At 38.9% G+C, this 16,732-nt stretch overlaps 2 protein-coding genes across 8 annotated transcripts in view; one reads left to right on the top strand and one right to left on the bottom strand.

Moving 5' to 3' along the window:
- Window positions 1-6,337, top strand: part of EML6 (EMAP like 6) — a 306,539-nt gene extending 300,202 nt beyond the window's left edge. For both annotated transcript variants that reach the window (XM_077812018.1, XM_077812016.1), the window contains 4 exons: window positions 407-510; window positions 2,006-2,159; window positions 2,504-2,604; window positions 6,313-6,337. In XM_077812018.1, the coding sequence (XP_077668144.1) occupies window positions 407-510; window positions 2,006-2,159; window positions 2,504-2,604; window positions 6,313-6,337 (384 nt within the window). The remainder of the gene's footprint in view (window positions 1-406; window positions 511-2,005; window positions 2,160-2,503; window positions 2,605-6,312) is intronic.
- A 2,570-nt stretch (window positions 6,338-8,907) lies between these two features.
- The window catches only part of RTN4 (reticulon 4), a 56,025-nt gene continuing 48,200 nt past the window's right edge, over window positions 8,908-16,732 (bottom strand). For all 6 annotated transcript variants that reach the window (XM_077813923.1, XM_077813922.1, XM_077813924.1 and 3 more), the window contains 4 exons: window positions 13,588-13,657; window positions 12,972-13,018; window positions 10,297-10,355; window positions 8,908-9,861 (listed from right to left, as the gene is read on the bottom strand). In XM_077813923.1, the coding sequence (XP_077670049.1) occupies window positions 9,819-9,861; window positions 10,297-10,355; window positions 12,972-13,018; window positions 13,588-13,657 (219 nt within the window). In that variant the 3' untranslated portion in view covers window positions 8,908-9,818. The remainder of the gene's footprint in view (window positions 9,862-10,296; window positions 10,356-12,971; window positions 13,019-13,587; window positions 13,658-16,732) is intronic.

Raw genomic sequence — 16,732 nt, forward strand, 5'->3', positions numbered from 1 at the left:
CACATATTTTTGTCAAAGTCTACAGTACTAAAGTACATGAACCCAAATGGTTCATGGTTTCCCTCCAAGGTGTCTTTGATGCTGCCAACTTTGACAGGAAGATGTGAGATAGTACAGATAATAATATGATTGAGAGATTATTCATCAGCAATGGATTGTTAGTATAAAATGCTCATTCAATAGCCAAATCATTAGTTCATACTGTAAATTTGTTGTGATTAGTTTATATTGTATATAACTCAATTACAGAAGCCCAAGAAAAGCTATAAACTTAGAGATATAGGTGAACTGCTATATTGTATATACGGAGACCATTAGTGTTAAGAAATAAACTTTTAATTTTAAAATATTGAAATAACATCAAAATACATTTATGGAAAGGTTAATCTACTCTTTCTACATTCAGGTATCAACCGGTGCCTATAAACGACAGGTTCATGAGGTGCCATTGGGAAAGCAAGTGGCAGATGCCACACTAATAGAAAAGATCACATGGGCCACATGGACAAGGTGATGAAATGTCTAAAACCCAAAGAACTTGTTTTTACAAGCAACTGATTGTGCATGAATCTGTACTACAGAAATAGGATAAGTGAACGTACTGTTATGAAAGTGCAGTTAGTGCTGGGATTCACAGAGTTTTGGGCTCTTTTAGATTTGCAGAACTATTATATGAAGAATGCTAGCTCTTTTGCTTTTCTGAGGCCTTGTCTGCACCGAACTTTTAGAATGAATTTGTAACTAGTTGGTGTCACAGTTGACACCATACATGGTTTGTAGCCACACACACAATGTGGTTGGAATTCAGGATTACCCCCTACCTACATCTGTGTAATCACTCTTGGCCAGTCCCCTTTACTCCCAGCCAGCTGAGCTGCCTGATATCCCAGAATGCATTGCCTCCTGCATTGCTGATGCCACTTTGTGTTGCGCCCTCCAGGCACTCTGTCCTTTGCTGAGGCACTCTGCGGTAATGTCCCACATTTTGCCAGAATGCACCAATACACACACAGTTAGGCAGCATGATGGATGTGGCTAGAAAGAAAGCAGGGCTGACACGGTCATGTTATGAAAAAGCTGTTGCATGGACACTACTTAAATGTGGTTATTATAACTGAGTTACATAGGACCATCACAACCTGATTAAAAAAGCATGGCTGTATGTATGTAATGTCTGTTGAACAGCACAGCCAAGTTACCCTCTATGGCTTTTTAATTACACTGTAGTTTAAAACTGTAATGAACTATACTAATGCCATTGGTATAGGCATTAATCAAAAGATCTGACAGTATCCAGTGAAATGACAATACGCACAAGCTCTTAGCTTAGCTCTTAGGGAACAAGGGTAGAATTGCATAACACACTTGCTCTTACTGCTTTGTTATCAAGCAAACACAAGACTGCAATGCCGTAGCTATTACTATGGCCTCTTCTGTCAGAGAGTGTAAGGGGGCGTGGGGGGTGCAGATACATTTGAGAGCTGATATGTGGGCAAACATTCTAAGTTAGGAAAAAACAGCTATTTTAAGAAACACTCTAGATACAAACAATAATCCCCCTCACTTGAGGAGGTAGGGCCCAGGAAAGGAGTACTACTAAGAGGCATCACTGCTATAAAATTTCAGTGTGAGTGGGAGCAAAAATGTGGGGGAAAGGAAGAGTGTCTCACTGAGGCAGGATGTATTTGTACCTCACATGAGGGGAGGCTATATGGGGGCTAGTGCCTCATGAGGGACGAGGTTGTGCATCTTGAGGGGACTTGTGTTGTGGTCTCGGGCATGGGGAAAAATGAACACATGTGGGGTGCTCTCTCTGTATTATGAAGATGCATTTGGGTGCAATAATGCACGAGGACAAGGTGAATCCCTAGGGAGAGCAGTTTACTAATGGTCACCCGCCATTGTCCTGCTGTAAAGCCAACCATTATGCCCATAATATTGGTGCAGCAGAGGTACTGGCCCATGCTTCTTCATAACTATCTTCTTCTTTTATGTTTTGGAGCAGTGTTCTTGGAGATGAAGTCATTGGGATTTGGCCAAGAAATGCTGATAAAGCAGATGTCAACTGTGCATGTGTGACCCATGCTGGTTTAAATATAGTGACAGGAGATGATTTTGGTCTGGTGAAACTTTTTGACTTTCCATGCACAGAAAAATTTGTAAGTGTATATTTTAGCTTTTATTTTAATCTAAGATGCTAGGTTTTGTGTTTAACCAGTTTTACCATGGCCTGAAGGCAAAGAAGTGCCAGTAGGTTAGAAGTGTGTTACACTAAAAGAAATGTTTCAGAGTAGCAGTCATGTTAGTCTGTATTCGCAAAAAGGAGTACTTGTGGCACCTTAGAGTCTAACAAATTTATTTGAGCATAAGCTTTCATGAATTACAGCTCACTTCATTGGATGCATTTGCGTATTTTCATATACTTGCAAAAGAACATAGGGTTGTTTTTGTTAATGGCTGTAATAGTTTATTTATTGTCTGCAATATTCTGTCTTTCTAATAGGCCAAACACAAGCGTTATTTTGGTCATTCTGCTCATGTTACCAACATACGCTTTTCTCATGATGACAAGTATGTTATAAGTACAGGAGGAAATGACTGCAGGTAACTCCTTATTTTACTAATCAAGAATTTTGTAAACAGGTATGGTCCACCCCCATTGCAACACTGTGTTTAGCATCTTCTCAGAGCATGCTGCCACACTGTATCCAAAATCCGTTTATATAGCAACACAAAGGCTAGGCTAAAACACTCTCAGTACTTGGCTATCAAGGCTAGAGTGTTGATGAGGATGTTACGCTCAATAAACACAGGTCAGAAAATTTAACACATTTTTTTAAAGACAAATAATACAAAAGACGACCTCAAAGATCACAAATCAGGATAAAAAGTTATAAGGAATAGCAACCCTCATGCTTTGGATTTAAACTAACCATGACGGGGTACAGAGTAGCAGCCGTGTTAGTCTGTAATTGCAAAAAGAAAAGGAGTACTTGTGGCACCTTAGAGACTACCAATTTATTTGGTTAGTATCTAAGGTGCCACAAGTACTCCTTTTCTCATGACGGGGTAGATTCCCAAAGGCATCACTGTCAGTCACAAAACCCTTACTCAGCTGCCTCTTACCCTAGAGCAGTGGTCCTCAACCTTTCTGTGGGAATAGTATATTCCTATTCCCAGAAGACTTTGGTGGGTGCCAGACAACCCGCCGCCGCAACATTTCGGAAGGACACAACAAGGCCTGGGCTAACCCCCACAGACGGCCAAGGAGGGAGCACGACCCAGTCCTGCTCCACCCCCAGCTCTGATGGAGTCCCAATTGTGGCACCACTCCCGGCCCCAGCCTTGGCCCCCAACCATGGCCCAGCCACAGCTTCCACTCTCAGTCCCGCCCCTAGCCTCAGCCCCCAGTTGTGCCTCCACTCCCGGCCCCTGCTTTGGCCACCGACTGTGGCCCAGCCATGGCTTCCGCTCCCGGCCCTGCCCCCGGCTCCATTCACACCCACAGACCCGCTCCCAGCTGCGACCCCCCGCAACCTTGGCCCCCTTGCCCTGTCCGCCCCTGGGAGCTGCAACCATGAAAATCTTGGGGACCACTGCCCTAGAGGCACCTAAAGTCCCTAGGTGCCTACCTCTTTGATGGAAAAGACCCCAAAGCACCCACCCAAATTTCAGCAGCTAAGTCCATAGAATCGTAGAATATCAGAGTTGGAAGGGACCTCAGGAGGTCATCTAGTCCAACCCCCTGCTCAAAGCAGGACCAATCCCCAACTAAATCATCCCAGCCAGGGCTTTGTCAAGCCTGACCTTAAAAACTTCTAAGGAAGGAGGTTCCACCACCTCCCTAGGTAACGCATTCCAGTGTTTCACCACCCTCTTAGTGAAAAAGTTTTTCCTAATATCCAACCTAAACCGCCCCCACTGCAACTACCCAACAGCTTGCTACCTAAACCCCAGCAGAAGTCATGCTTAGAGCACATTCTAAGCCCCCATAAGATGGTAAGGAGGCACATAACCTTTAGTCCGTGGTTAGAGCACTCATATAGGGTGACCCGATGTCCCCATTTTATAGGGACAGTTCCAAGATTTGGGGCTTTGTCTTATATAGGTGATTACCCTCCACCCCCAACCTGATTTTTCACGCTTGCTATCTGGTCACCCTAGGTGTGGGAGACCAACGTTCAAGTCTTCCCTCTGCCTGAGGGGGGAAGAAGGGAGTTGAATTTAGGTTTCTCACCTGCAGGGGAGAGCCCTACTCTAGACTATAGAGCCACTCAACTCCCCTGCTGGCCCAATGCCTATATATAATTATTCATTTAATAATTTATTCACAGTGGAACAGCTCCAACAGGAGAAATTAAGAGTGATCCACCCCAGCATATCCCATAGCTCAGGGGTTAAGGCATGCTCCTGAGAGGTGGGAGACCCAAGTTCAAAATCTTGCTCCATGTTAGCTGGAGAGGAACTGAACACACATCTCCCACATCACAGGTCAGTGTCCTAGCCCCTGGACTAAAGTGTATAAGGGAGTGGGGGCATAATGCAGCAGCAGCATTTATTCCAAAACAAACAGCTTCAGTACCTAACTCCAGGACAGGGGCCCTAGTTGTGAATCCTGAGCAGATATAAGGATATCCCTTCAGCCCAGTACAATCATAGAATATCAGGGTTGGAAGGGACCTCAGGAGGTCATCTAGTCCAACCTGCTGCTCAAAGCAGGACCAATCCCCAATTTTTGCCCCCTATCTCTCAGTGTCCCCCTCAAGGATTGAACTCACAACCCTAGGTTTAGCAAGCCAATGCTCAAACCACTGAGCTACCCTCCCCCTCAATGCTAGGATACACTCAGGGACTTTTAGAGCAGGCCAGCAGGTTCCACAGGGCCAGTTAGTGTGTATCCAACTGGTAGTCATAGTATTTACACCTGGCTTGTGTACACTAATGCAGCATGTAGACAAGCCCTTAGGTTTAGGTTACATCCGTCTCATTAGCTTTGGTGTCTTCCCACTCATCTTGTTGGCTTTTTGGATCCCATTCTCAGCTGCCTAATCCACCCCAATCATTGTGTAGGACGTTGGGCTCTCAGATGGGAGACGGGTTGAAGTCTCTGCTCTGAATCAGGCAGAGGACAGATTGGAGGCTATATAGCCCAGAGGTAGGAAAGCACTGGTCTATGAGTGGGGCTCCGGTTCAGTATAGTAATACATATAATTATTATGAATAATAATCCTCAAAAAACAGATAAGCAGAAATGCAAGAAACAAACTCCAAGTATGGCTAAATGGCAAATTTCAAGAGCTTAGTTGAGCCATACAGAGATCCAGAAAATAGAAATGCAGCTCAAGCAGAAAAGTAAGCAATGCCAGTGAAATGTAAGGTGTAACTAGAGTGCTTTGACAGAGGAGCAACTAACCATAGCCATAACACAATGAAGTTCATGTAGATGAGAAGCAGAAAGGCTGCAAGAGAAAGTAGCTATTGACCTAGCACAGGCAAAAGGAGTAAGTAAATGGCCACTGTGAGGAAGCTGAAGTAGTGCTTTGTATCAGTTGTCCTAGAGCATGGTAGTGAGATACCTACATTTTTTATGTACGCAAAATGAGGCAGTGTTTGAAGTGTCAAAAATGAAAGTGCTGGCAGAAACCGATTCCCATAGTTTATGACAACCCTGACAGATTGGAGATTAGGCAAATCTTTCCTATCAGTTATTCACAGATGCTTAGTCAGCGTATCCTGTACCAACCTCATTCAGAGGAAAATTTCACAGACAGGACAATTGATCTGATCCACATGGGAATTGCTAATGGTTCTATGGAAATATGCATATTTTTATGACTCACAAAACCAAATACTGGTTCAAGTGTAACTGTTGAGCAGTTTACAATGTGCTATGCAAACATTAAGTAACCATCAACATGCCAGTGACTTTGCCCAAAGGCACACAATGAGTTAGGGTACAGCCAAGATTAAAATTCAGCCATTGTACCATGCTGACTTCTCTCGGAAGCAAGCTGGATAATTTGTGAACAAATGCTGAAAGTAAAAAAAACACCCCCGTACTAGATGTTTACAGTTGTTGTATGAATAAGGGAGCAGTGTTCTTTGAAAAGTGACTGCAAAAATGTATCATAGGGCTCCATAGTCATTTTCTCTTATTGACATCCATACTAAACCTGCTCAGTTTGGGAGTAAAAGGATAGGGGTTTTTTTTTCCCCACAAGTGCTGAAGCCACAAACACAACCTGCAATCTGTACAGTATTATTCTAGTGCTAATTGTTAAAGACAACTTTACCACCAATTAACTTTTTTAGTGTATTTGTGTGGAGATGTCTTTGAAAGAGGAATTCCCTTGCTTCTGGTGCTGCAACTATCATGTGACTTCAGAGGAGTGACGAGTCACCCCAGTCCACAATGCTTTGGCTGCTCTAATTTCATAACAAAAATGCTGCATGGATTACACACTTTTGGAATCTGAGTGTGGTAATATTGAGTGCTACTATGATTTTGTATTTGAAAGACTGTGATGCCCTTGCGATGGAAGCTGAAGTTTTAAAGGTTGTTCCTAGGCCTCAGCAATGAACAGTTTGATCATTAAACTGCTTTTGCTAAATATTTTATAATTATTCCAAGCAGCTACAACTGTAGCCTAAAAAAAAACCTTTTGAGCATCACAAACCCTAAAACGTAACACAGCATTTAATTTGTGAATCTGTAAAATCATTTCTTTACACCTTCTTTCAGGAATGTTCCCATTTTAAGACAACTGTTAGAAACTCTTGTTTGGAATTGTATGCATTGTGAATAAAGCTTTATATTGTTTTTAAATGACCGCAGGGGGTTTCACATTCACTTTCAATAACTAAGCAAACCAAGTTTCAGAGTAGCAGCCGTGTTAGTCTGTATTCGCAAAAAGAAAAGGAGTACTTGTGGCGCCTTAGAGACTAACAAATTTATTTACGCATAAGCTTTCTGAAGTGAGCTGTAGCTCATGAAAGCTTATGCTTAAATAAATTTGTTAGTCTCCAAGGTGCCACAAGTACTCCTTTTCTTTTTGTAAATAAATCAAGCAACACATTTTTAGAATTCATTATTTTTTTTTAAAAAAGAACACATTTAATTTAAAAAGTTCTTTATCCATGAAGTGCCTTTGAAAGAGTTTGCCAATAGGCCTCCCACCACTGTCAGCTTTCTGCATATGGTGCTATAAACTTCCATCCTGAGGAGGGCTTAACACAAACACCTTTTCCAGATCTGACGTGGTCAGCATTTTCTGCTGTTACTATTCTTAATACTGTCACAACTGAACTCCAAAATGTTTCCTTCAGAGAGAACATACATACTGTTATACAAGCAATTATCTGAACCTCCTGTTTGTCAGTGACATGAACAATCTATTAAGGGGTAGAATGTATCTGGCTCAAGAAGGTAGCAGGTCAAAGACAGGATTTAAGCTCAAATCTGAGGGATGATATGGGTACAAAGCACTTTTTTCAGGGAGGGGGAAAGAAAATCATTAAAAACTACTGTTATCTTCTTGTGCTCCTCCCTCTCTTTGTGTCTGTGCTTTATATTTGACTACTTATACAGTAAAAGATTAGTAAATTGATTTGGACTCTTCCAAAAAGCATCATTTCCCATCTTTTACTCAGGAAGAGCTTCTTGGAGATGTGCTAATTGTACATAATGAATGACAGGTAAACCAGTAAGAAGAGACTGCACAACCTTAGGTTAATCTGGCAACCATTCATATGCTGTTTAGAAACATGTATGTGACATTAACAAAAATAAAAAGAACTGGATGAAAATTCAAATGGAATGCTTTTGTCAGAAAATGCCATTTTGTCAAAACCAAATCTTTCGACAGAAATTGTCTATTTCAGTGAAATTTAGTTTTAAAAAAGTCTCAACTAGCATACAGTGTAAATGTTCCATTTTGAGTTTTCATTTCAAAACAACTTTTCATTTTGGTATATATTTCATATTATAAACAAATGTAAAAAGTGAAATGTTTTGATTGACCCAAACCTTTTTTGGGGGATGTGGGTGTGTGTGTGTCTAAGTAAATGTGGGTTACAGGAAATCTTGGTTTTGTTCCAAAGCAAAACAAAATTCCTGAAAAATGGAAATTCTCGTTCTTGCACATCTCTGATAAGAAGGTAGCTATTGGCTATAAAGTATCATAGAAAAGAGAGAAGACAAGCATTATCAAAATGTAATGAATATATATTTAACACATAAGTGCTTGAGGAAGCTTAGTGAATTTTTTTTTTAAATAAATGGAACTTTTGCCTTACAATACTCTACAAAAGATCAGTTTGTCAGACACAGAATAGGAGACCCTATGTAGTCTTTTTCTTTTTTTTTTAATGAAAGCTTTTCTGTATTAAGATAATGTAACCATGTTGGGTGAGCATTTTCTTTGCCTATGTTGTCATGTTGGCCTTTCACGTTGATTGTATCCTGAATAAAAATAATTGTGTGATGGAATGAATTGCTAAATGATGATTTGTGAAAAATATTTAAAAGCAATAGTGTCTATCAGGAAAACATTTCAATAAATATGATTTGTATATGTTTATGTTGTTTTATTTTATATATAATATGCTAAGAAGTAATGCTGTATTATATTGTATATGAAAATATTAATGCATGAATTTATTTTTCAATGGCCACATAACTATTTGAAAACCTGTGTGTCAAATACATTTGGTTATAAATTTTCATTGATCTTATTTTTACAGTCAAGTTAGTAGAATCAATAAGTTATCCTGAAAAATTGCTGGACTCACTTTGTATCCCTCTCAATTTTCCAAAGTGCTGAACTACATAAAACAGATGCTCGACTGACTTGTGTAATAAATATATATATTATAATCTGGAAGTCTCCTCAAGACAAAACACCAAAATTCTTTAAGTCTATAAGCTTTATTGATACTTGGGTTTTTTGTTTTTACATTTCACAATGCGTTCCACAGACTTAGTTCAATACAGCTTAAACCACAAGTGTATACATTTTCATTTGTAATTTCTTGCATAACAATGCTCGACATTTTCAAACATTTGCAGCATTAGATATTTGCTCCACAGATTATGTTTGTACAACACAGTGTATGCTCGAAGTTTTATGTGTGTGCAAGTTCATTTGTTTTTTTTAAATAGATGGTAGTGTTTCTAGAAATATTTTATTTTTCAAGTTTGTGCGCTATGGCTAGTCCTAAAATCAGTCCATTTTCTGAACTATCAAGCACTGTGGAGCAGCTGAAAGATCCAAGCTTTGTGAAATACGACATATATATATATATATATATATATATATGCAATTGATAAAACAATAAAATCACAATACAGCTACACTTATACCAAAAAGACAAAGTTTTTCGAACTTGCTTTAATGGTATATTCTTCTAAACATCTCATTTTAGAAAATCTGCCTCAATCGACCCAGACCATACACAGTGCACAAAATGGGAAATGTTATCCTCTGCTCTACCTTTTCTTGAATGCAGCAAGACTACCTCTGATGAAGCACAATATACAGCTTTCTCAAATCTTTTGTATTAGCTGGTGCTGCACACAGGATAAACAAAGATAATTAGTTTTAATTCCATACATAGCAGCTTACAATAATTAAGATGATGAAACACATGGCAGTCAAAACAGGTATTTTTCCTCAAACACTGTGCTGCTAAAATATAAAGATCTGTGAAATTGCACTGCAATGTCAAGGTTTTGCTATTCCCTGACCCTCCCTATGTAATTCAAATGAATATTTCCCCCCTGAAAGATGAACTCCAATTGACAAGTTGCTTCAGGCTTTTTACTCAGTTTTGCGTTTCAATCCAGGTATTTTAGCTTGGACCCTGAAAGAGTGAAAGAAAATTAAAAAGGTATTTAAATGTGGAAATACAGCAATATTTATAGCATAAATATAGCCTTGAAAATGTCAATGTTTAAAGATAATTATCATAGATACATTAATTTGCAACAGTAAGAAAATTGGCAGTAAAGTTGCTAAATCCCTCTTCAGAGCCCTGCTCTGCTGAGGACCTAAAGTCTTCTGCATATAAATCCACATATCTGGACTGCTATTAGAATTGCATGATTCAAACATTTTCCATCAAATATTTTTTACTGCACTGCAAGGAATCAGTTAATTCTGTAAATCTCCCACAGTTTTTAAGTACGTTTTTCCTCTTGATGACTATATATAGCTTCCTTAACATACCCAAGGTATTGTACGTACATCAAAAAGTCTATCTATACAAGCTAGTTTGAAACAGCCAACATAAACTCACTTAGTCACTGCATCTCTGGCAGTCTTGTTCACAAGTCCCAAATAATGGTCAATTTGAGCCTGAAATTTAAGAGAAAAAACAGAAAAGTTAGCTGTTTAGCTTTACTGCTGCTAAAGGCTGCTTTACTACTTGCAAGTCATCATTGTTCCTTGTCTAATTAGTTTATGCTTCATTAACTGCCCTGAAAAATTCTAAGACAAGCAAAGAGCCCATTTTTGTTTATTCCAGGATTTCATATAATTTTTTGCAAATCACAGGCATAAAACTATTCTGCTCGCATCTCTACCAACCAGTAAATGAAACAGCCCAGCTTGTAGCATAAACAGTGCTGTATGGTGAAGGAAGAGACTTTCCCAGATGGACAGATACTGGGACTCACTGCAAAAAGGAAGCTGAATCAATACTGTACATACACCTGCAGGAAAATCTCACTATTCTTTGCCCCTCCCAGCCACAGACAACACAAAGTGGCAGAATGGTCAACCCCTCTTTCTGAATGTGGAAAGGCCTGCTACTGTAGGTTCTTAGATTCTAACCAGCTCATTCAGTAAGTCGCCATCACTATTTGCTTTTTGAAATGCATGTGATGCAGTAGGGATTAATAAGTATGTTCACTTGCAAACACCACAATCGGTATATCCTAGCGTTTCATGTGTTTCTTCCATATAAGTAGTCTAGTTACTAGCAACTCAAACCACCCTTTTCTTCAGACTCCTCCTACACAGAGTGTACAACCAAGACCTTTATATGCACAAAAACAAATGTACTGTTCACACTTCTGTTTTGCTTTATTTTGAGGAACTATTGTATTGATAGCTCCAAAACAGGTGATAACTTATATATTAAGAGTCTCAACCATTCCTGGGCTCTTCCTGACACTGCAGTATTGGGTCTCTGTATATGTATACTGGTAGAAGCACAATGCTTTGAACAAGTGATATATCGCAGTTCCCTTCTGCTATTCTCCACATACACCTGGACAGTTACTAGAGATCCCATGGCACTTTGAAGAGGGTGATTAACTGAATGCTGGCTGGCACACTGGAGTTTAACAGGTTCCAAACAGTCAAGTCTGCACACGGGCCAGTTACGTGCTCTTAATAGCAACTGGCTTTCCTCCTAATCACTATACAACTAGGATGTTACAAAAGTAGTGTATTACCACTGAAACAGAACAGCCACGCTGGATTGCAGAAGGGTGGGATGGAGCCCACCATAAAAATGTATATTACTAGTCACACATTATCAATAGTAGGAGTTTCTAACCAGTGGTTCAGAAATTTCCCTGGACATTGACAGTAAAACTGCTAAATCTCTCAGCTTCTGCCAAGGCAGAGTCTCTCTTGAGAGTTCATTATCTTGGTACACTTGATCACTCCATTGCAGAGCCCCGTGATCTGTCTTTTATAAGAAATAATTCCCTTGTAATGAAAACATGGAGCCTATTCCCCTCTGATTGTTTGGACAGCAGAACATAGGAGCTGCCAACTTTCAAGGACTGCAGGGCTTTTGATGAATTTACCTCAAACATTTGGACTTCCCTCCAATGTAAGAAAAATCTACCTCACACACCTGAAAATCATTTGACCTGTAGGCTTAGAACGAGGAATACTATCCATCATGACTATCAGGATCAATCTGAAGCAGAGTGCATAAGCAGAGCCTTGTTTGTTTTCGGCATGTCTCACTGGGAGCCAGAATGTACTGGTATTAATTCAGTTCCTTTGCCGTCAGAGATTGAAGGCTTCATAAGTGAGGTTGGGCATTTTAAAGGGATTATTTTTATACTTTCAGAAAGCAACAATCAGCTGGTGATTTAAGTCAGTGGGACTAGGAAGCCTGCAGACAGGGTAAGTTGTCAGTCTTCCTCTTCCAGGGCCATGTGACTTCCCTTCATCTTATGGGTACTTCCCTCTTTTCTGGTGCTGAGTGATCTTTGCTGTGCAAGTGGGTTTGAGAGCAGATGATGGGAGTGTCCCAAAACTGCTCTGTGTGCCTCATTGTATTTGGTCCCTGCTGCCTTCTTCACTGCGTTGCCCCTTTACACTGGTCTTTATTGTACAGGTGCTTTTCAGAGAGAAGGAATCCCTGTGTCAGTGCTCATCTGGTCAACTACTCTATGCCCTGATGGATCCAATTCCTGCCTAGTACTGCTACAATCTCCTGTCCCTCCCAGCAATTACTGTCTTCAACAGATTTACCAGAGGAGCATTAGACTGTGCCAAGCTCCCGCTACGTGCGTTAGCCAGTAGTACAAATCACATGGGCTCAAGAATAAATGTCTGCAATGCCAGCTTCAAGGTGGCTTCTCAAAAAAACTATATAAATTACTTACTGAGATTTTATATAACTCAGATATTGCTACTTTAGTACTGAACAAATTGGGATCAGAGGGAGAGAAGGTGAAATCATACTAAGCAAACCTCTCTTATAATTACTATATGCTTCACATATTTCCTAAAGAGGGGAAATGCACTATGGGCTTTAATTGTACTACTCATTGTAACACTGTCAGGAAACCTGCACTGGCCATTTTTAGAAACAATATCAGGTGTTGAGGTTAAAGGTTTAGGAGACTAAAATCAGATTTCTAGTTATTCATTCTTAAGTGTTTCTGATTCAACAGGAGTAATTTTTAATCAGACATTTGTGAATGTCAGACATTAAGCACTCACCTGATGTCTCTCATAAATAACAGGAACACTGAAGAGAGAAATCAGAGCTGGAAAGGAACAGAGCGGGTTTAAATACAAACAAGATAAAGACGCCACTCAACTAAAATTTAAAAACAGTTTTCACAGCCTGGCATATTTTTAAAAAAGCAAAAAAGAGAACTAAATCACAATGCAAAAATTGTTAGGCTATTGTAATTTAAATGGATCTTATAAGAAAAAGATGTTCTGTAGCAATACTGTATTAGTTACAATTCAGGTTTCTGTCATCCTGGTGGAACGCGACAGTAACCAGTTTTGCACCATCACATAATTTGTACAAGGCAACTGGAATTTGAAAGTAAGAACTACAGGTAGCCTAGAAAGCAATGAGCAAAACTAAATATGATTTTTTAAATGATGTTGTTTTGTCCTGAAAGTCAGCAACCTAAGGACAAACAATGAAATTCAAAAATACTATTTTTATAATTCCACAATCTAAAAAAATAAAATAAAAGATCATGCAACAACCTACATTGTGTTGTACTGCGAGTAGATACACACAGCATTTAAGAGGCTTCAATACTTTTCCAGGGTTATTTTGCAAAGCAAAGTATTTAACACAATTTAAAGCACTTACCCAGTATCAGTAATGTCAGACCATTAAACAAGGCACCAACATAGGTGAATACCCACATCAACACTGCAAACTGAAAGAACAAAGGTCAGTTAGGCCATAAACAGTCTAATCAAGATGTGTTCATTAGAACATTAAGAGAGGTGCCTTTAACAAAATTACCCTTCTCTAAAGGCGTGTATAAAGCTCAACAAAAAAACACTTTGTATGTCAAAGATGATTATAGATGAGGGACTGTATGGGTGAGGCGATGGGTAATAGGATACGCAGCCTTTCATTTCGAGGTCACAAGTCTGAATTTAGCCCAGGTCAATAGTGACCAAGAAGCTACTACCATTTCATGACTATTCAGTGTTCTCCGCACTCATACAGCACTTTCAATCCATAGTGCTTTATGATGATGGGTAAACATGATTATTTTTTCCTTACAGATGGAGTAAGTGAGGCACGGTGGGAGGATAATTGTCTTGCCCAAGGTCACACAGCAAGTCAGTGGCGGAGATAAAATAGAACCCAGGTCTCCTGACTTACAACCCAACACCCAAATCTACAAGGTCAGAGCCACCCCTTTACATAGGTTGTGAGTTGGTGAAATTAAGCCTATACAAGAGTCAACATCACAAAAAGCACCATTAGAACCACATTTTTGCTGGTTTGACTCAGTTCAGATGCCAAGAATTAAATTGTCTGTTAGAGATGGTAATGTTGTGTCAGGGCACAGGCCTGTTTGAAAGGCAGTGTGGAAGAAATGGCAAATTTATTTTCCTTCCTTCTTCATTTTAAATGAACAGTACAGATACTCTTACAAGTGTGGATTCAGTTATTAAATATTCATAGTAGGAAGGAGTCAGAGTCCATCTTCCATTTTATGGCACAGAACATTTAAACCAAAAAGCATAAAGCCTTAAGAATTAAAAGTGCTGATGGAATTTTAAGGTTACAAAAAAGATTTAAAATTCTAGACTAACAAAAATTTAGAAAATAAGTGTATATTCTGGTAGGAAAGACTCCTGAAACCCATGTATTGCTGTACTTTCTGAGTTCTGGGCATAATATCCATAAATCATACTGCAGAATTAATCTCTCTCTCACTCACACAGTCTGGCCCAAATCCTCTGCTTGTGCCCAGTCCATACTCAGTACAGCAGAGTGAATCAGGAAGGCAGGACTTTGTTTGGACTTGGAGCAGTACTGCTGATAGAAAGGTTTGCCTCCATGCTCTATGCAGAGCAAGCCCAAAATTATGTAAGTTCTGAATCTATAATTTTTTAAAACTTTTGTCAACTTTATATTGAGATTACAGAAGTGGCAACCTCAGGACCCTATTTTGCTGGGTGCCATATAAACATTTAGTAAAGGACAGTCACAAAATCATAGTAATGTAAAGTGAAAAAACACACTATTGCAAGAACAAGCACTTTCTAAAATTAAGTAGCATATGCTGAAGACACTAGAGCCCAGCTTAGCCTCCCATCCATATATTCATCTCCTTTATGCTGAGGTACTACATAGAATAAGGAAGTTTACTGATCCCAAAAAGTAACTGTTGTTGCTTTTTCTTAGTAAGATTTTTTAAAGCTCTTTATTTCTCTGGCTCCAAGCCAGAGTGAAGCATAAGCAGCCCAAAGTCTATCACAAAGATAATACTGCTTTTCCTGCATGGCTCCATACAGGAAAGAATGAACTCAAAGTCTAAAGTTCACTGTCTATGTGAGTTACAGTGATATTCTTGTCTTCTACTGTAATCCTGATGGGTGAATCAAGTGCCATAAGTAATTCTTTACCCACTTTATTCCAATTATTAGTAACTGATTACACAATACAAGTACTTTGTAATCTAATTTAATGGCCAATTAAAATAAAAACCATAGGTCAGTTTCTTCAAGTTGTTTTACTATGAGCAAGTTCAAGTAAAGTAATGGGCTCCATCATTCAAGTAACAACATGGCTTCACAGTATTCATGTCCTAACAGAAATGTTCTTTATTGCACGAGTTTTGGATGAATCACTATATAACCACACACCCAACACAATATAGTTCCCTTCCTTGGCTTTTCCTGGCAAGTACTGTACACAGCTATCCGTTGAAGTTATAAGTGAAAGAGTTCCTTTGAACTTTACCATATACAGTACAAATATTTTAGATGCCATTTTAAACCATCATGAGTCCACACTGTTTAATCAAAACATCTCAGAAATGATTACACCTAGATTTCACTATTAGCATAAGTACATATGGTAAACTGGACTCTACTCCTGTTCTACTTTCAAATTCAGTAATATGGAATATTATGTAAAAGCATAAATGTAATTTTCTATACTCAAGATGTTTATTTAAATAGATGAGACGTCATTTGTTGACCAGGGCCCTCATTAGGCATAAAATCTCAATATTTTAAAGTTTTCCTACAACAGAAACTACTTCAGAGCCATGAAATTTTGTAAGCTGACTTTACAGTTTATTGATTTCATACAAAGACTGCATCCAAACTACCATACAATAAAAAAGTGCATTAGGTTTAAGTAGGTTAAAGCTTTCCTCCAAGACAAATGAGACTCTTTCAATTCTATTCTGAAGTCAAAAGAAATTGAAGAAAAAGAAATAATAGTTTAGCAGGATAAACAGCAGCTTTCTTGAAGCTCACAAAGCAAGCTATTTAAAAAAAAACAAAAAAAATTTGGAAGGAATTTTCTCTTTTCTTGCTTTCATTAATAATGACTGAATGAAAGTCAGATCTCCAAGAACAGTTTGGCTGTCCATTCTTTTCTCTTAACCGACAGTCTAATTCTTTCTTTGTGGCATCACAAGCAGTTGGTATGTAAATTCTCATATCACAAATGAGGGCTTGCACCTTAAGGAGCACCTTAATTATTGAAATCTTTTTGCCAGACAAAAGCCCTTCGTGATTGAGTTTTTCCCTGATGTATTTCCTGAGACAAATCCACAAGATTTTAGTCCTGGCCAAAAGAGGCTTTAAATCTACCTCCTAAATCTAAGGCTAAAACATGCCTCACAAATAACTAACTATAAGAGCACACAATATATGGAGGAAATTTGCCTTTTTTTTTTTTTTTAAAGGGCAATTTAAAAGGTCATTGATTATATATCAAAATGTGACTTTGGTCATTTCACAGCTGTTCAATTGGC

The sequence above is a fragment of the Eretmochelys imbricata genome, chromosome 3 (assembly GCF_965152235.1).
Source record: "Eretmochelys imbricata isolate rEreImb1 chromosome 3, rEreImb1.hap1, whole genome shotgun sequence".
NCBI classification, from domain to species: Eukaryota; Metazoa; Chordata; order Testudines; family Cheloniidae; genus Eretmochelys; species Eretmochelys imbricata.